This window comes from Gymnogyps californianus, chromosome 16, assembly GCF_018139145.2.
Source record: "Gymnogyps californianus isolate 813 chromosome 16, ASM1813914v2, whole genome shotgun sequence".
In the NCBI taxonomy this organism is placed as follows: domain Eukaryota; kingdom Metazoa; phylum Chordata; class Aves; order Accipitriformes; family Cathartidae; genus Gymnogyps; species Gymnogyps californianus.
The window spans coordinates 9,771,718-9,788,435 of record NC_059486.1 but is presented as its reverse complement, the minus strand read 5'-3'; the positions used below and the strand labels follow the sequence as shown (position 1 = coordinate 9,788,435).

The 16,718-nt window shown below is 44.0% G+C and overlaps 1 protein-coding gene across 1 annotated transcript in view; it reads left to right on the top strand.

Annotated features, from left to right (window-relative positions):
• Positions 1 to 16,718, top strand: part of ULK1 (unc-51 like autophagy activating kinase 1) — an 84,561-nt gene that overhangs the window by 23,508 nt on the left and 44,335 nt on the right. Inside the window, 4 exon segments of the mRNA XM_050906422.1 lie at positions 1,648 to 1,821; positions 3,587 to 3,660; positions 6,475 to 6,576; positions 14,540 to 14,598. Coding sequence (XP_050762379.1) covers positions 1,648 to 1,821; positions 3,587 to 3,660; positions 6,475 to 6,576; positions 14,540 to 14,598 — 409 coding nt within the window.

Sequence of the window (16,718 nt, the reverse complement as noted above, 5' to 3'; positions counted from 1 at the left end):
CTGCCTCTTAATATCCTTAAAATCCCTTCACAGAATCTCCCCTTCTTGCAGAGGAGTCTCTTGAATTCCAGCTGAGTGCCAGTTCATGAGGAAAAAGGCCCAGTGAGGGGAGAGAAACTCTATATACATGTGCACTGGTCTCACATGTATGAGTCCAGGACCAGCTGATAGCTGTGGTGACATTTTAGCTCTGCTTGTGCCTCCTTCTAGAACAGTGAGGTTTGGGAGTGGTGAGAGTTTATTTTTTATTCTAAGTGCTGTTTAACTTATCTGTGTCCCTTGCTGTTTCCCATGCACATATTTTAAAAGTTAGATTTTTAATTTCCTGTGTTGTGTTAAAGCTGTGTGCAACCTCATCTGTGTTTTCATAAGGATTCCTCCCTTCTAGCTGACTAGGTAGAGTAGTGTTTTGAAGCTCCTGCCAGCTTGTTTTAATCTCTTACTAGAGAACAGCTGGAAAAACACTAATGAAGTCCCAAGTAATTTAGAGGGACCTTTTACAAAAGAAATTGTTTTATTCAAGTGGAATGGTGCTTGCTTTTAAGCCTGACTTGCTCAGTGACTGACAAGGGGGCAGGCTAGTAGCACTGTTGATCCTGGGGTTTGTTCAGCAGGCTGCTCCCAGCTTTGGCAAGAGTTTCATACGTATGGTTCTTAAAATAACGAGAGCTAATGTCGCATCGCTCTGATTAGAAGAGCCAGTTGAACACTATTTTAATACCTTCAATGTTTATTTTCACACCACAGTTCTTGGGAAGCCCATATGTCAGGAGAGTGCAGTTCAGAGCTTCCATATTTGCAGATTTTGATTACTAATATTTTTTTTTACATTTGCTTATGAAAGGATTCTGAGATGTTCTTGCTGCATCTATGGATGCAAGGTGGAGGGTGTCAGATGACAGTTTGCAGGGGCCATTTGGTAGGGGTATGTTGTTAGAAATTGGACCGTGATTCACTCTAACACTGGGTTTGGGATTAGAATTATGGTTTGGTCTAGTGGGTGATGATGCACAGGGGTTAGGCCTAGACTTGGACTCATACCCCAAAGTTACAAATCCCTGCTGGCCATGTACCCTGACCGTCTGAATTTAACCTACCAACCCTTTCCAGGCCCAGCATAAGCCTTAATGATTCTTGCAGGCCTAAATCCTAATCCTAACTGCCTTTCCTCTTAGCTCCACCTTTAGGCATAGTCTTTGTGATAAAGCTCTGACCTTAGGTGTCCAACCACTATTGACCATAGCTCAAAGGTAGTGACCCTCCCACTCCGTGGGCCACAGGCCCTGCCTAGTGCTTGCCTAGATCTGGCTGGCAGCTCTTGCTGAGGGAAGCCCTAAACCTCACCAGATGTCACTTTTGGGCCCAGCTGATAACCCAAATTCAGCACCTGCCACTGGCCTGAGTTCACCATGAGAGACTCAGGCCTGAAAACAGCCCTGACCACAGAATAAGCTGGGAATGCAAACGCTCTCCCTTGTTGCCTGTAGGAATCATTCAGAAATGGTGTGTGGAGAAAAAAACACCATATGTGGAAATAAAAATGGCAAATTATGACTAATTGCTGTGGAGAATCTGCCCTCTGGGCTCTTCAGAGAACTGACATTGTAATTTTTTCATCTGTGGTTATTTTTTGTTCCTCCTTCCTAGCTATGCGGACACTTAGTGAAGACACCATCAGGCTCTTTCTCCAGCAGATAGCAGGTGCCATGAAAATGCTGCACAGCAAAGGCATCATCCATCGGGACCTGAAACCACAGAATATCCTCCTTTCCTACACTGGAGGCAGGAAATCAAATCCCAACAACATTCGCATAAAGATCGGTAAGAGCCCATTACGAACGTCACCCTAAGCGCTCTCCGGATAGTTTGACAGATAAGTGGCAAGCCTCAATCTTTCTTTGGAGAACTGTCTAGGAGAAAGAATTGCTGCACTTTTTAAAATGCCCTGATGTTTTTCATCTTCCTTGCTTAGTTCCTCTGCTAGACATAACCTTCAGTTGGCTCCAAGCAGTAGGAGCAAGAGCTTTCTGCTCTGCCAGGACACAGACTAACACAAAAGAGTTGGGCAGGCCTTGCTCCACTTCCAGCTGAACCGTGCCTCCCTCAGTAAAAACAAATACCAGCCTGCCCTAATTGGCTTGTAGTCTCCAGGCTTACCAAGAAATGAGCAGGCATTGTGACTTTTGTCTTCAGCTTTTAATAGTATTGAGGTAAATGTTGGTGTTTTAAGGCCTGAAACTGGCTGCTCTCCTGGCTGGCCTCAGAGAGCACAATGGGAGGCAGGCACACCTAAAAGCAAGTGTTTCCACAGTCCGAATTAGAAGCAGGCTTCTCAGCTGCATCTTGAAGAAATTCACTTTTTGCACATTAGGCAAGTGGCACAGATGGACCAGTAGTTGGGACAAATGCTCCAGAAATCCAGTTACAGAGTACGCATATCCCCTGTGGTCCCTCAGAAATGAGTGCTGGATGATATCACCCTCAACATGTGGACTTTTGATTATGTTACAGTTCACGAGCTGAAGCTGACACCAATTAGATAAAACTGTTCCTCACCTGAACCCTGTGCTGCGGAGGAAGTGTTAATGCTTTCATTCAGCTGAGAAATGAGGTCTAGTGGAAGAGTTTGAAATGTTGCTGCCTGTTTGGCTGAAGCTTTTTTTGTGAAGTGTAGAGTTTTCTGGAAGGTGGAAGTGACTGGGAGCCGCAAACGCAGGCAGGAGGGCTGTGGGCATGGCTGCTCTTGGGTGTGATGTACCCTCCAGCCTCTCCCTCCTGCTTCCCTGAGAAGTACATGGTCCAGGGAATAGCTAGCCATACCAATTCATTAGTGACAGATGACAGTGTAAACAGCTGTGTCAATCTCCTAGCTTGAAATATCTGCTAACCTTGAGAGAGCCTCTGAGTATCATATGATCAGATGCTGAGTAACCTGCAGAAGTAATTCATCTTGGTATTCCTTGTCCCTGGCTTTTCTAGGCACTAGGTGAACTATGGCTCAGCTTTCTGTCCTCGTGCTGGGGTTAGGACTGTTGAAACTCTTCTAAAGGAACAGAGCAAGACTGTTTTCAGTAGAGCTGGTCTTGAAATGTGGGTGGTGGAGAGTAGTGGTTTCTCTTGGATGTCTGTTACATTGCAGCCTTTTCAATGGAGGGGAACTTTCAGTTCCCCAAATTAAAAGTTGAAAGAGCAGCAGATGAACTAGCTAGTATGAACTGGCACACTCTCACTGAAGTCAAGAGAGCTTTATTTACCAGCTTCCAGCAGCTGACATTTCAGAGTGCAGGCAGATGGGTACAGGAAGAAGTGACTGTTGATCTCTGAAAAATGAATGGGAGTTTGTTCTTCTGAATACTTTTTTGTGGCTTGGTCTATCCTTTTCTAGTGTCTGTAGCATGCATTAATAACTAGCACAAGGATGTTGCTGCTCAAGAAGAAAGCTGTCAAAGTCTTGTTAAGATGGGGTGCTTCACTTGCTGTGAAGACTCGTGGGAGGTGAAAGGAAAGTAGGGGGAATCAACTGGAGACGGTGCAGGCTCTCTAGAACTGGTGTCTGATCCTGACCTATCTCTGTTTCTCTTTGTAGCTGACTTTGGGTTTGCCCGATACCTGCAGAATAATATGATGGCAGCAACATTGTGTGGTTCACCAATGTACATGGTAAGTGTGTTTTGCCTACAGGTTTTTCTGTATTGTTCTTGCTTTGCCCCCCAGAACCAAGGCCTTGTTTTTCGCTAGTCTTTCCCCCGAAGGTGAAAATTTATTTAGTTGTCAGAAACCAGCTATTACACAGGGAGACTTCATAAAGTTCTAGCTGCTGGTAATGTTGGACCACAGGTGCCTGTGTTGTCATCTAACTTTCAGGTGGGCTGTGGATAAATAAAACTGACCAAAACAGAGTATTGATTGCTGTCTGCTCCCCGAAACTGGATCTTCCAGAGGGGACCAGGGCCTCTTCACTGAAGGCATTGGGAAATGAAATCTATTTCTTCTGCTGCAAGCAAAGCAACAAAAGAGAGTGAGGGCTGAGGTGATATTTCACACATCTGGCTATATTTGAGATGTTGCTTCCTTGGAGAGGAACCTCAGTAAATCACTGCTTCAGCAGGCCCTTTTGAGACAGAGTGGTTCCACAAGCCTGCTGTCACCTTGGGCTTTGCAGTCATTTTTGCTAAGGCCACAGCATCAGGAGCAAGGTCCCTGTTTAACAGCAGTTTTGTAAATCTCCAACTGTTTTTAGCTCTTTGGTCTTGCAAAATCCCTTCAGATCTATGGACCTATGCAGGCAGAGATTTTGCTGTTCTGGTTAACTTACTCCTGAGTATGCTTTGGTGTACAGCTCAGCAGATGGGTGTAAACAGAGCTCACCTGCTTCTATTTGCAATTAATGTTTTGTGCATTCCCACTCCCTAACCCTCCTCCCCCACTAATTCTTTCACCAAACCAGCTGCTTCCAGGATGACTTCTTGGCTTGTGAAACAGATAAGTTTAAAAAAAAAAAAAAAAAAACCAAAAAAAAAAAAAAAAACAAAGCTGATTACTTTCACTCCCTTTGTACTTTCCACTCTGGGACCAGGATGTGAGGAGGTGATCTCTTGTTTGTGCTCATGCTAGCAGTCAAGATCTCAGTGTTGCATCAAGTCAATGAAATTAAAAATGACAAAACCAGGCCAGAAATAAAAATGTCAAAGCCAGCCATGTAATAGTTCCTGGGGATGTGGCTGGCTGAGCTCAAAGTAAAAAGATGATGTGGATCAATTTAGGTTTAATTTTTTATAAGTGCCCTGGGGGCAGTAGGCACCTGATTTTGAACATGGTCTAGTCCACTAAGTTTTTTTTGTCTATGCTCTTTGGGCAGAGTTAGGCTGGACTGTACTGCACTGCACAGGGGTAGCATGTTTGGTAGTCTGTTCCATAGTACTCAAGCAAAACAGACTTCCTCTCTCTCCTGTTTTTTTGAAGCCTGGATGTTTATTTGAACTATGCTATATGTGAAGATGACGTAATTTTTTTCTCCTGTGAGAGTTTCCTGAATTGTCTATTTCTAGTGATACTTTTTCTTTTGGAATCTCTTGTGAAAGTAAATGAAAATACCCAGCCTATTTTTTTTTGAAAGGACTGGAGGAAGCTAGTGATGACCTTTTCCTATTTTATTTTTTTATTTTAAACAACTCTGGACAGTACGAGGAATCTCAATGTTTCATGTTGTTCTCTGTTTACTGATGGATTTGAAGGAAGACGGGGAGGGAGGGTTCAATGAGGGTTTAGGGGGTGTTTGAAGTCCGTCCCTACTGCTATTGTGGATCTTGTGCAGTAGCCCTGGGAACATCTGCTGGCCAGGCAGGCCCTTATTCCCTGCTTTAGCTCGTAGCCCATTGCTGCTCTTCTCATTTTGCTCTTTTAAAAAAGAAAGGTATTTTACCCACACCAGAACGAGCTTTCTGTTTGAACCCTGATATGATCCATGTCACGTGAGACTTCAGACCTCCTTGTGCAGTTCTTGTCCTGCTTCCTTGGCTTTGTTTGGTGTCATGCCTGCTTCCCTTAGGGACAGACTGAGCTCCTGTCTGCAACTTGTTTGCTGCTTTTTTTTTTTTTTTTTTTTTTTTTTTTTTTTTTTTTTTTTTTTTTTTTTTTTTTTTTTTGTTACATGTGGCCTTTACTTCTAATAGAGCTAGAAAATTGATCCTCTTCCATGCTGGCAGCGCTGCGATGAAATCTGTTGTTGCAAACACACGGGATTAGCAAACCTGCCCTTCTGTCCCTCTTCTTCTGCTGCCGCTCCTGAGGCATGCTGCCTCCTGAGCCACAGGGCCATGTGGGCTTGCACCGTCTCCAGCTTCTGGAACAAGCCTGGGAGGGAGCAACTGAGGGCATGGTGTGAGATTAGAAACCAGAGTCTGAGGACAGCAGGGCTCAAGCTGTTGGACTGAAACGCACAGATCTGCCTTTGAACCCAAACTGTGACCTTGGCAGCAGACTCTGGAGCATAATTAATATGCTGCCATCTTAGGCTAAATGAGGAAAGTGCGTAAGTGATGCAGATCAGGATGGAGGCTGAAGCTTACCTGTGCAGTGTGAGCCTTTGCTCTTCTTGATCATTTACCTGTTACTTGCTTTGGTTTAGAAGATCTGTCTGTGTGATTTCAGTGAGGCTTCTTCTGAGCACAGGTGGATTCAGCAGAAAATGGTACGCTGAGAAGGGAAGGTACTGAGTTTGCCCAAACTAGCCAAACAGCACAGAGTATTTTTTTGTCTGCCTGAATGAAAGTCTCTGCTTCCCCCACTTAGGCAGGGAGTTGGCCCTTTCAAGGTACTGTTACACTCTTCTCAGGAGCAAATCTTTCATGGTTATTGGGGAATCTAGCTCAAGCGTTTAAAGCATAGTAGTGACTTCTGTTTCTTTCTTGCAGCTGCTAAAAAAAAAAAGCTACATATTTTTATAAAACAGATTTCTGTTCACTCCCCAAAAAGGCACCAGAAGTCATTATGTCTCAACACTACGATGCCAAAGCTGACCTCTGGAGTATAGGAACCATCATTTATCAGTGTCTAACAGGAAAGGCTCCTTTTCAGGTGAGTTGCTTAGTTCTAATGTTTCTGACTCTTGCTTTTTTCTCTTTTTCATTTTAATTCATTTACTCTAAGGCTTCTGTAATCTGTAACATTAAGTCCCATAGATCCAGCCTCATGGAGGTCTGGCTGTCCAACACCTTGACAATGTGGTGCTTGATATGTTGTAATGCTGGATGTGTTACTAGAATATGACTCTCCTTCTCTGGGCTGTATCTCAGTGAAATGTATTTCCTGGTTATAAATCCTTAGGAAGGGTCATCTACTCAGAAAATTATCATGAATCAGTTAAAGCAGTGTTTTTTTCCCAGGCCCACACTTAAAAAAATCAGTTTCTGTTTACAACTGTACTCAGCATATAATGTATAATTATAATTCTGTTGGGTGTGGAAGGACAAGAAGGAAGATTGTAATTTCAAGTTAATGTCCGGGATGATTTGGTGGTAACTGGTGTATTGCAGCTAAATTGACTGGGTTTAGAGCAGTTAAGTAGGATCTTATCTGTCATCTCACAGCAATCCCTTCCAGCCTGAAATGTTTATGTTCATCAAGTCAAAACCCCTCCAAATATAACACAGTCCAGTAAAACTCCACCCTGAAATTCATGCCATAACTTCTGGATGAGCTAGAGCGTATCTTTTGTGAAAGGCATTCTCTGATTTTAAATTTTCGAATGATGGAGAATTCATCAGTCTTACGCAAGTTGCTTCAGGATTACTTCATGTATTTTTGATCATACAAAGCTGGAGTTCATCTAGACTCAGTGAATTTTTCTTCTTCCCAATCATTAGTGTGCCACACTGCATATTCCTGTTGTTATTCCATGCTGAATGAGACCTGCAGACTCTCCCTTGAAACCACTATTTGAAAGTACTGTACTTGTCAGGTTTTTTTCTTGCTGTCTTACAGCATAGCAGAGAGATGCTTGAGCTGCTGATTCTTCTTTGCTTCTCCAATGTGTGAGCTCTGTAGAGCTCATCTCTAATCCATGGAAAAAGACCAGACCTCAAATTTGCATGCTGATATGTCAGCTGATGCCAACTCTTCAGCTTCTTAGATCAGTTAGGGCAAATGTGAACTGTGGCCCTATTTTCTCATGTCCTGACATCTCTTTATCCTGACTCCCTAACAAAAAAATAAAACCAAAACTAACCCAAACAAAAAAAGTCAGCTGGGGAGGGATCTATGCTCATGTAATAAGGCAAATTTTATGAAGTGCAGGACTTTCTGAGCTTTAGTTCCGCAGCTCTTTAGAATTTCACACAAGACCTTGAATGTTTATGCAGTTAAATCATCAGGAAGGATAAAGTGAATTCTGAATCTGTTGCAGGAAAGAGTGGGCAAATACAGAGGTAAACTAATGGTATGTTTTGGTTTTGTCTAGAGCCAAGAACACTTTTCTCCTTCAGGGTAATTTTTTCCCTGCTGCTGTAAGAATCTTCCATTCCAGTGCTTTATATTCTGTCCACCAGCTTGCTCTGTATTTAGAGCAAGACTTCATTTCCTTTGTGTGTTTCTTTTTTTATAAACACCCCTACAAAGTACACTGAAACTCCTGAATGGCTCCTATTTACTGGCTGCGTCCACTTGTCGGTGTTGGTATCTTTGTTTGAGAGGAGAAAATGGCTGTTAGGATAAAAGAAAATAAAGATTTGTGCATTAAGAAAAAAATGTGAGGGAGGAGAAAGCAAGCTTTGACTCTACATGCATAAGAGAGCCTTGCAGTCGTTCTGTCTTGTAACTTAGTGCCTTTTAGTCTCTAAAGGCACCTTGATACTGTACTCATTCAAATGATTTGGTTATCATTTAACGTGGAGACTTTATCATAGGTGTTCTTTGCTTAGTAGCTCACACACAACCGTGGGGCATCCGATTTCTTTGAAAAGAATTAGGTGGCTTTTATCATTGGTCATTGAAGCATGTCACCGAAATGTTCTTTGGAAAACATTTGTTCTTATAGAGAAGACTTTTCACAGGAAATAAAATTGAATACTAGTCAGCTTCATTCAGCTCTCCAGCCAAGGTTTTGAAAGGGCAGGTGGTCAGAAAACCATCAGCTCTCTGCCTGTGTGTGTCCTCAGGCTCACACAGAGCTGAGAACAGTCCTGTATGCCTGTGTCCCTCTGGTTGAGGCATGGCAATACCCTGCCTTGTGGTGGGCAATGAAGGGCCATTTCGGTCCCTGCCCAGCAGGTCCTGATCCTTGCTTTGTGCTTGCCTGACTGGGTAACTTCTCTTTCCCATATGCATCCAACATCTGTTGGGCTGGGGACGGGGGTCATTTGTTTCTCTATTTTAATTTTTCCCCACGCCCTTTCCTCTTTTGGAGTTTGTATTTTGAAGCAAGATGCCAGGCTCCATTTGTTGCTGCAGTAGCAGCTGTGGATTTGTTTGATCAGGGAGAGAGAAGAGCTCAGCCCAGATGGTTCTCTGTGCACCATCTATTTGTTTTGACCATGTGTGTCACAAATTGTGGTCTCCTAGCTGCGAGTTTCAGGTGAAAGAAGCCTGTCTAGGGCAGATGTTAGAAAGCTAGTTAAAGGTTAACTGGCTTTATTTCTTTGTTGGCATGACTGTGTTGTAAGAATTTGCTGATGGTCACTGAGCAGGCAGAAGCTATTGTTTACAGGGCTTTTAGGAGGAGAGAGGGATAGTGGACAGAGGTGATAGGGAGACAATGAATAGGAATGAGTGCTTTTGGGAGGGACATCTACAAATGGGTGGGGAGATAACAAGCTGAGTCCATGTAGTGCCACCAGCAGACCCAGTTGTACTGGGCAGCCAGGAACTGGATTTCTGACGTTAACCTCTTCAGGCTAAATCCTCGCTGTGCCTTCCCTCCCAGGCTGGCAAGGACAGCCCCTCATCTCTGTCTAGCTGAGATTCCCATGGGAATCCGGAGCACAGTGGTGTGAAACATGCTGCATTTGAGTGCTCTTGCTGTTCGCTGCATGAGCCAATTAGGCACCTTCACGAGGATGCAAACCAAAAGGACTCCAGTGCTATCTGCAGTGAGGAGGAATGAGCTGTCTAAAAATAAAATAGGGCTTCAGGGGCCTGGATTAGATGGAGAAAAGATCAAATGTGCGGAAAGGCTGAGGCAGCTGTCAATCCAGAAAGTGCTTGTAAATCAAGACAGAGATATGTGTATGTGCATGAACGTGATTTCTAGCTGTCTCAAAGTTAAAACTAACTATAGCTGGGTCACCCAAGGCAACTTCCCAGAGCCATTCCTATCCCTTCCCTGCCTCACTGCATGCAGACAAGAAAGAAGCGGCTGATGCTCAGATGTGAACAGTTGGTAGGATGGCTGGTGAAGCTGTCTTAAGGAGCTTTTTGTATTAAACATGCCCAGAAACAAAACAGTGAGACTGCCATAGGGATGAGATTAATGGGATTCATAATCCCTATAAACAGATTTGCTGAGCACTGTATTAATGTGGAATTGTTAATTTGCCTTGCCTAATAAGTGGTCTGTGCTCACATCTCTTCATTTCTGTCACTTAGGACAGGACTTGAACAGTGCGTTTCCTGGTGTTGCTGACCAGTACTGAGAAGTGCCTTGAGAGTGTAGTGGTTTTCTCTTGTCCTTACCTGAGCTGAAAAGATTGGGACCCAGTGCCCACCATGAGGTGATGTAGGCTGTGTAGACAAGTGACAACGAGAAGCAAAACTGGAGGTAGAGAAGAAAAAGATTTACACAAGGTCTAAAATATCTTCCAAAAACAATCTAGTCCTTGTCAGATGGTGTTTGAAATATGATTAGAGTTAAATGACCTCAATCTCTTTTTTTTTTTTTTTTTTTTTTTTTTTGGTGGGGGATGAATTAGGCTGACGTTCCTGGTGTTTTCTGTTGTGTGACCCCTTTAAAAACTGGGCAGCTCTTAGTGAGCAGAGGCACCGCCAAGCACGTGCGCTTTGTGTCAGAGCTGTCTGGCAGTGGCATGGGTCCACTTGGACATCAGATCCTGCTAAGGACCATGAAACCTGGTTGTCTGCTGTCTGAGCCTTTGCATGAATCTTCTCCTAGCTGCTTTACGGACATAGTGCACTGTGTCTGCGGGGGAGTGAGCCGGGGAGCAGGGAGGTGCCAAGAGAGGTAATCCAAGTTTTGCTGCCTGGTCTTGAAAGAGTTAACCTGCCTGCATATGTTCTCATCCTAGCTAGCTGCTAGGTGAAAAATTAATTTCTAAGCCTAGTGTACCAAGTCCACTGCTTTATTTCTGGTTAATTCTGCCTGCATAAGTACTAGGATTATGTATCACTTACAACAACTGCTATGTTGTGAAATGGGCCTTGAGGAAGACTAGAGAAGGGAGGATTTTGTACCCAGAATTTGAACTCCTGGTATATTTGTTAGGCAGGCTGCTCTTCTGTTGCCAAAGCTGTTCCTCTGGACTGTCATGTGTCAATGGGGAGAGGTATTCCTGGCAGTGGTAGGTTATTCTGCTGAGAGTGGGCGCAGTGATTGACTTGTTGCTGTAGTCAGTGAGCCATTGGCTTTTGGACTAGTGTTTGTGGGTCTGATCCGGCTCTGTTGGGAGTAGAGAGAAAAGCATCCATGGACAGCTAAAGAAAAAGGTTTGGGGGTTTTGTTTGTTTCTGGTCCTTGTGCTTTCAGGTTCCCCCAAATGCCAGCCACTTAGTTGTGGGAGTCTTAAAATATCAACTGTTAAGACTGCATAAGCGGAAGGTATTTGTAGCAGGGTTTCAAGCTCTTCCCTAGAACTACTGAGCTAGAAATATCATTACTTATTTCTTTTTTTCTTTCTAACATATCTGAATCCCCTCTCTGCACCTCCAAATCCCCAGGAATCCCAAAGGAAAGGATTCAAAGAACAGAGCAGATACCATACACCTGCTATGAAGTGTTGACTAGACAGTGCTGTTCACTGAGGGTGTGAAAGTCTCTGGCCCTCTTCTGACTGAGCACTGGGCTTTTGCATCCAGCCTTTGCCCAAGCGCAACAAATCCAGTGGTGAGCGCTTTTGGAAGCACCACCCTGCGTGCTTTTCGCGTGCAATTCGCTTGCAGGCAGCCAGCACCGAATGGGATTTGGCAGGGTTACGCTGAATGCCTTTGTTGGCTCAACATATTTCCACTGCTGTTCAGGACAGAGTAACAGCGTGGCCGGATTGAATTTGTCCAATTGTCTTTATATATAGAAAGGACAGACAAAACCAGAGCCGGTTACACTAATGCAGCTGCTCCATAGTAACATGAGAGGGGGAATGAGGCATGAACTGGCCTGCTAGTGTGTCTCCTGTTCTTGGGGAAAACTGAGCTGTCCATTCTGCATCCCTGTTTCTGACACATGGATGCTGTCCTACAGGTAGCAGCTGGCTCTGTGCACCTCGAATGGTCTAGTTGTTAGGTGACTAAAATGTGCTTTTTCTGCTGTTTTTCTTGGGTAGGGTGTACCTGCCTGGAAGGTAGATTGCAAGTTAAGTCCTTAGCTTCCTAGAAGAAGGAATTCAAATGGCATTTTTAGCGTCTTGCAGACATTTCTGCATTTTTTCCATGATTCTCAGAGAAGCACTGTTTATTGAAAGAAGAGGTGAGCAAAGTGGCTGAAGGTACCAGTGCTTTATGAAATGGATGCTAACAGCAGGAGAGCAGTGGGCATGTTACTGCGAGCCTGGGAGCCTGCTGCTAGGAGCAGAACTGTGTGACTTCGTTGATTAATAATGAAGTTACGTGAAGATGCATTTGGTTTTACCAAATTAATGGTGATCCACAGTTGTCTCTGCTGGGCACTCACTAAAATGACTCTATTCCCCAGCAGGCAGCTACCTATATCAGACACCAGCCTTGAATTGTGGGCTCTTGGGGGCAGCCCTAGTGAGGATGTGTGGTCTGGGTGGGTAGGAGCCTGACACACTGGATATCGTCCTTGCAGAACAAGTGGGAATTGTACGGAGACAGCAGAATGTGGAGAAACAACGTCGCTATAGGGATATCTCTAATTTGTACAGAGGAGGGGAACTTTATGGAGGATTTTGTTTCTATCCAAGCTAGTGCTTAGAAACCCTCTCTAATGAACTGGGCTTTGCATGTGTGCTGCTTTTAATATACTCTGTCTTTATTGCCAGGAAAATTTCTGACAAAACAGTGTTTGAAATAGATCAGAGCTTCATTGTATTTGTGAAACAATTGAGGAGTTGTGACAGGAAATGAACAGAGCAAACAGCCAAGGCTTGTATCTCTGATGTGAGCAAGCACTTTGCTTCCCTGCAGTGGAGTTCTGTTCCTCCTTGTACGTTATGTCTGTCAGGCATATTTTTCATCACGCACAGTGTTGTGGCCAAGCCATTTGGTACAGTGTGTATGCTTGCCTTGTTAAAGTTTGCCAAATATTAAGAATCTAATTACAGGGCAAGATCTGCAAGGGGAAGGGTGTAAAATGGAGTTTTACTGAACCAAATCAAATTGAGTGGCAGTGATTGGAAATTTTGATGCAGTTTAGCATCTATGTAAAAAGGTGCTTTGCTAAATAACATTCATTTTAATGGTTTGTGAAGAAACTATTTTTGCACCTCCTGTTTGGGTCCCTGCTGTGTCTGTGAACAGCAAAGGATTCGTTATTGCAGAAAGGAGAACCAGGAGATCTTTCTTATTTCCTTCTTTTAGGAATCCAGTAGCTCTTATTGGTACAAATTGATAGGAGAGCTGTGAAGCTTGGGTTGCTAAGACTATGCAAGAAATACTGTCCTGATCAGTACTACACGAATCTTTTGATATTAGCAGCTCTTGAGACTCTCCCTTTCGTTTCTTTTGAGGTTTTGTGCTGAGTTCTCAGTTATCCTTAATTTTCATCTTCAGCCAGAGGGAGTAGGTGATGTTGAAACAGCATCTTATGTGGCTGCTTTTCCAGCCATGCTGTCTTAGTGGTATTTTGATGGCCATCTGCAGATTGACTTGTCTGATTTGCCATTTTAAGCATCTTAATTGACCTTAAATGCTTCTAATTTAGAAGTGGAAGTAGGTGGAAGGCTCGAGGGTTTTTTGAGCCTGCCCTGAACATCAGGAGAAGCTGCCTGTTGCCTCCTCGTTCACACTTTCCTACACACTCTGCTGCACCAATAATTGATTGCAGATGAATCTCTCTGATCTTCTTTCCCTGTTTATGTGTGCCTTCATGTCTGTGTCATGCCAGCCAGCCTGCTCTGCCTTTAATAAAGAGACTTTGCCTAAGCAGAAAAGCTTGAGACACTAGGGTTAATTTACTGGCCTGTATTATTCATTGCATAAAAACAAATGGAGAAATGACGTTAGGAGATTTTTATGTGTCTGTGCTTCTATACTGGCGATTTTATTTTTAACCTCAGCCATAAACCTCTTGTTGTGCCTAGGTTTTTTGGTTCGTTTTTTTTTTTTTTAATCCCATCTCTCAGAATTTGGGATCTTGTCATCAACATCCCCAGCAGTTGTGTATATTACTGCACAAATAGGAGCTGTGGCTTGAGACCTGGCTTCCTGGAATTAAAGTAGAAGATCCTAATTCAGTTGCTGTTTCCCCATGTTCCTGGTCTCTTCACAGATCCCTTGCCCATCAACAGCCTCCCTGCCCCTTTTCTAAATGCCCTGCAGCACTAATACGTGTTCTCAGCGGGATCTGCCATTCATCATTTGGGACTCCTCACGTCTGCAGTTACTTAGCCTCCTGGGTGAGGCTATTAGGCCAGCTCAGACCTGAGCATCAGAGCTCACTGCAGTGAAGCTCAGCCCTTGGAAGGTGAGAGTAGGACAGAACCAGGTCAGGGACAAAAAGACAGTGGCCTGAAATACTGTGTTTTCACTCTGGCACAGTGCTGGCTCTTCAGTCTAAAGCAAGCTGCACGTTCTCATTGTCTGCTGGTTCAGCAATTGAAAAGTGCCTCTCTGCTCTTCAGAGTAACTGTGAAACAGAAATGCCTTGCCTTCGTTGTCAACTGCTTCATGCACTGGTTTTTTTTCTCCTCTACAGGCCAGCAGCCCACAGGACCTTCGCCTCTTCTATGAGAAAAACAAGATGCTGATGCCGAAGTAAGCATTTTTTCAGTGTCACCGTTTGCATGCACTTGTTTACTCTGTATTTACACCTGTCCTCGCATGCTCCTGGCTTGTCACTCAGGGAGGTGACTGTAAAATATTTGGCCACCTGCCTTCCCCCATTCCTTAAACCAGGAGTGATGTGGCCCAGAGTAGTCAGACAGCAGCAGATTGCCAGAGTTGGTGTTCTCTCTTTCCGCAGATACTTCTCTCCTACATTGCAAAAATTCAGGATCATTAGTGATTTCAAGAGCTAGCTAGTGGTCCTGTCCCACATACAGCTTCCCTGAGGCTGGGAGCCTTGGGAAGAAATCATGGCAATTTTTGAATCATGCAAGCAGCCAAACTGCAGTCTCTCCTGTAACCTGCCATACCTGACTGTGGATCATATTCCCATTTCTCACGTGTCAAGGCAGCAACTGCTTGTGTCCGTCCTGCTAATAGGAGGAAATATTATAACCTCGATGGAAATGTACACTGCTGCAGTTTCCAAGGGAAAGATAACTGCTTTCATCCCACCTAGCTGCTTGGTGCTGTGATTTGTCAGTGTATTTTGGTTTTGTTTCTGTGGTCTTTCCTTTTGATCTCTGAGCTCTTAAAGCAGAAGAACCTCATGCCTGCTCTGACAACCTCAGCCTGGTATAGAGACAGGACTGAAGTTCCAGATTATACATTCAAAAATTGAAAGGTGTTTTTTAACCAGAAAGTTAGCTTCCATTTGGCAGAGCTGCTAATGCAGCCACGTACGCAGGAAGTTCATTGAGTTGCTGTATATAGATTTTTTTTTTTCCTTATCAGTTTAGACAGCTCCAAGAGATAGCAGAAGGAACTGTCCAGAAGCTAGAGCTCTTATCAATGACCTGTGCTATGCATTTAACTTCCCTTTAAGTACTTCCTTTTTTGATTTGGGGAGGAGGGACAAGTTTCTATCAGGATTAAATTTGGGGCACCTGCATACTGTCCTGGATTGAACCAGAGGGCGTGATGGAGTAGAACACCCAAACATAACTATTCAAAGCAAAAACACTGCTGCATAATTGGAGCCAGATAGTCTGTGTGAGCAGAAAGTAGAGGTTCTGTTTCCCCTACACAGCCTAAAACATGGCTGCTCACCTTTGAGGTAGTCCCTCTTATTAATTGTGGGGGTTAATTTCTCTCATCGTAAGCTTCCTTGTGTTGATCACGCTGCCCTTTGGCTCGTGGCGCATGCAGTAGGAGGCAGGTGAGGGGAGAAATGAAACTCAGCTGTAAGAGGAGAGCATGTCTGTTCTTGTAGAGATTAGTCCTTCTCCTTTGTTGTGAGTCCTTTACGCAGGCTGCATTTACCATTTTCACTTATCTCCACTTTTTAACTACCAAATTCCTCCAAAATTTAGATCCAAGCCCATTGTTTCTTCACCATAGAAGTCAGATCCGAAGTGGCCTTTGTATAAATGCTGATTCCCTGCTTTCCAAAGTCAATTTGTCTCTTTAACATGAGCTGCAATCTGTGCTATTTCCTGAGTAAACATGAATAAACTGCCTCTGCCAGCTCTGCCAACACAGGATAAAACACGAAACCACTCCAGATATCTCCTTCTCAGACTGCAGCGGTGCCAGGATTTGGTTTCGTTCTCCTTGGGGCTAGGCAAGCTGGCACCCACCTCCCCGGCATCACCATGGAAAGTGCTGTGTTTTGGCTTGGGAACAGGGTGGGGAAGAAAAGCTCATTAAATGCTCCCCAGCGGTCTCTGCCTGCCAGGCTGGTGCTGTTGCTGACAGGTGAAATGCCATTCTGAGGTGGGGAGCCTATGTCAGTAGGAGAAAGCCCAAAGGCCTCACAATTTTAATAGCGCTGATCTAAATAGCTAATATTCATTGTGCTGATTTGTGTGGCAAAGTACATTCTAGATCATGGGAGGAAGGAGGCAGTTTTGTTGCTTAAGTTTAAAAAGATAATACTGTAGCATAGCAAAGCTTGACGTTTTAGACATTGAGAGATAAGAGGGGGCAAACAGGCTGTTAATCTGCACCGTCTTCAGTCTGTGTTGTGACATCTGAGGTTTACTACTTGACCTGCCTGTTTCTTGGCTTTAAAACCATGCAAAAGCTAAAGTTATTGCTGGGAAATGGAC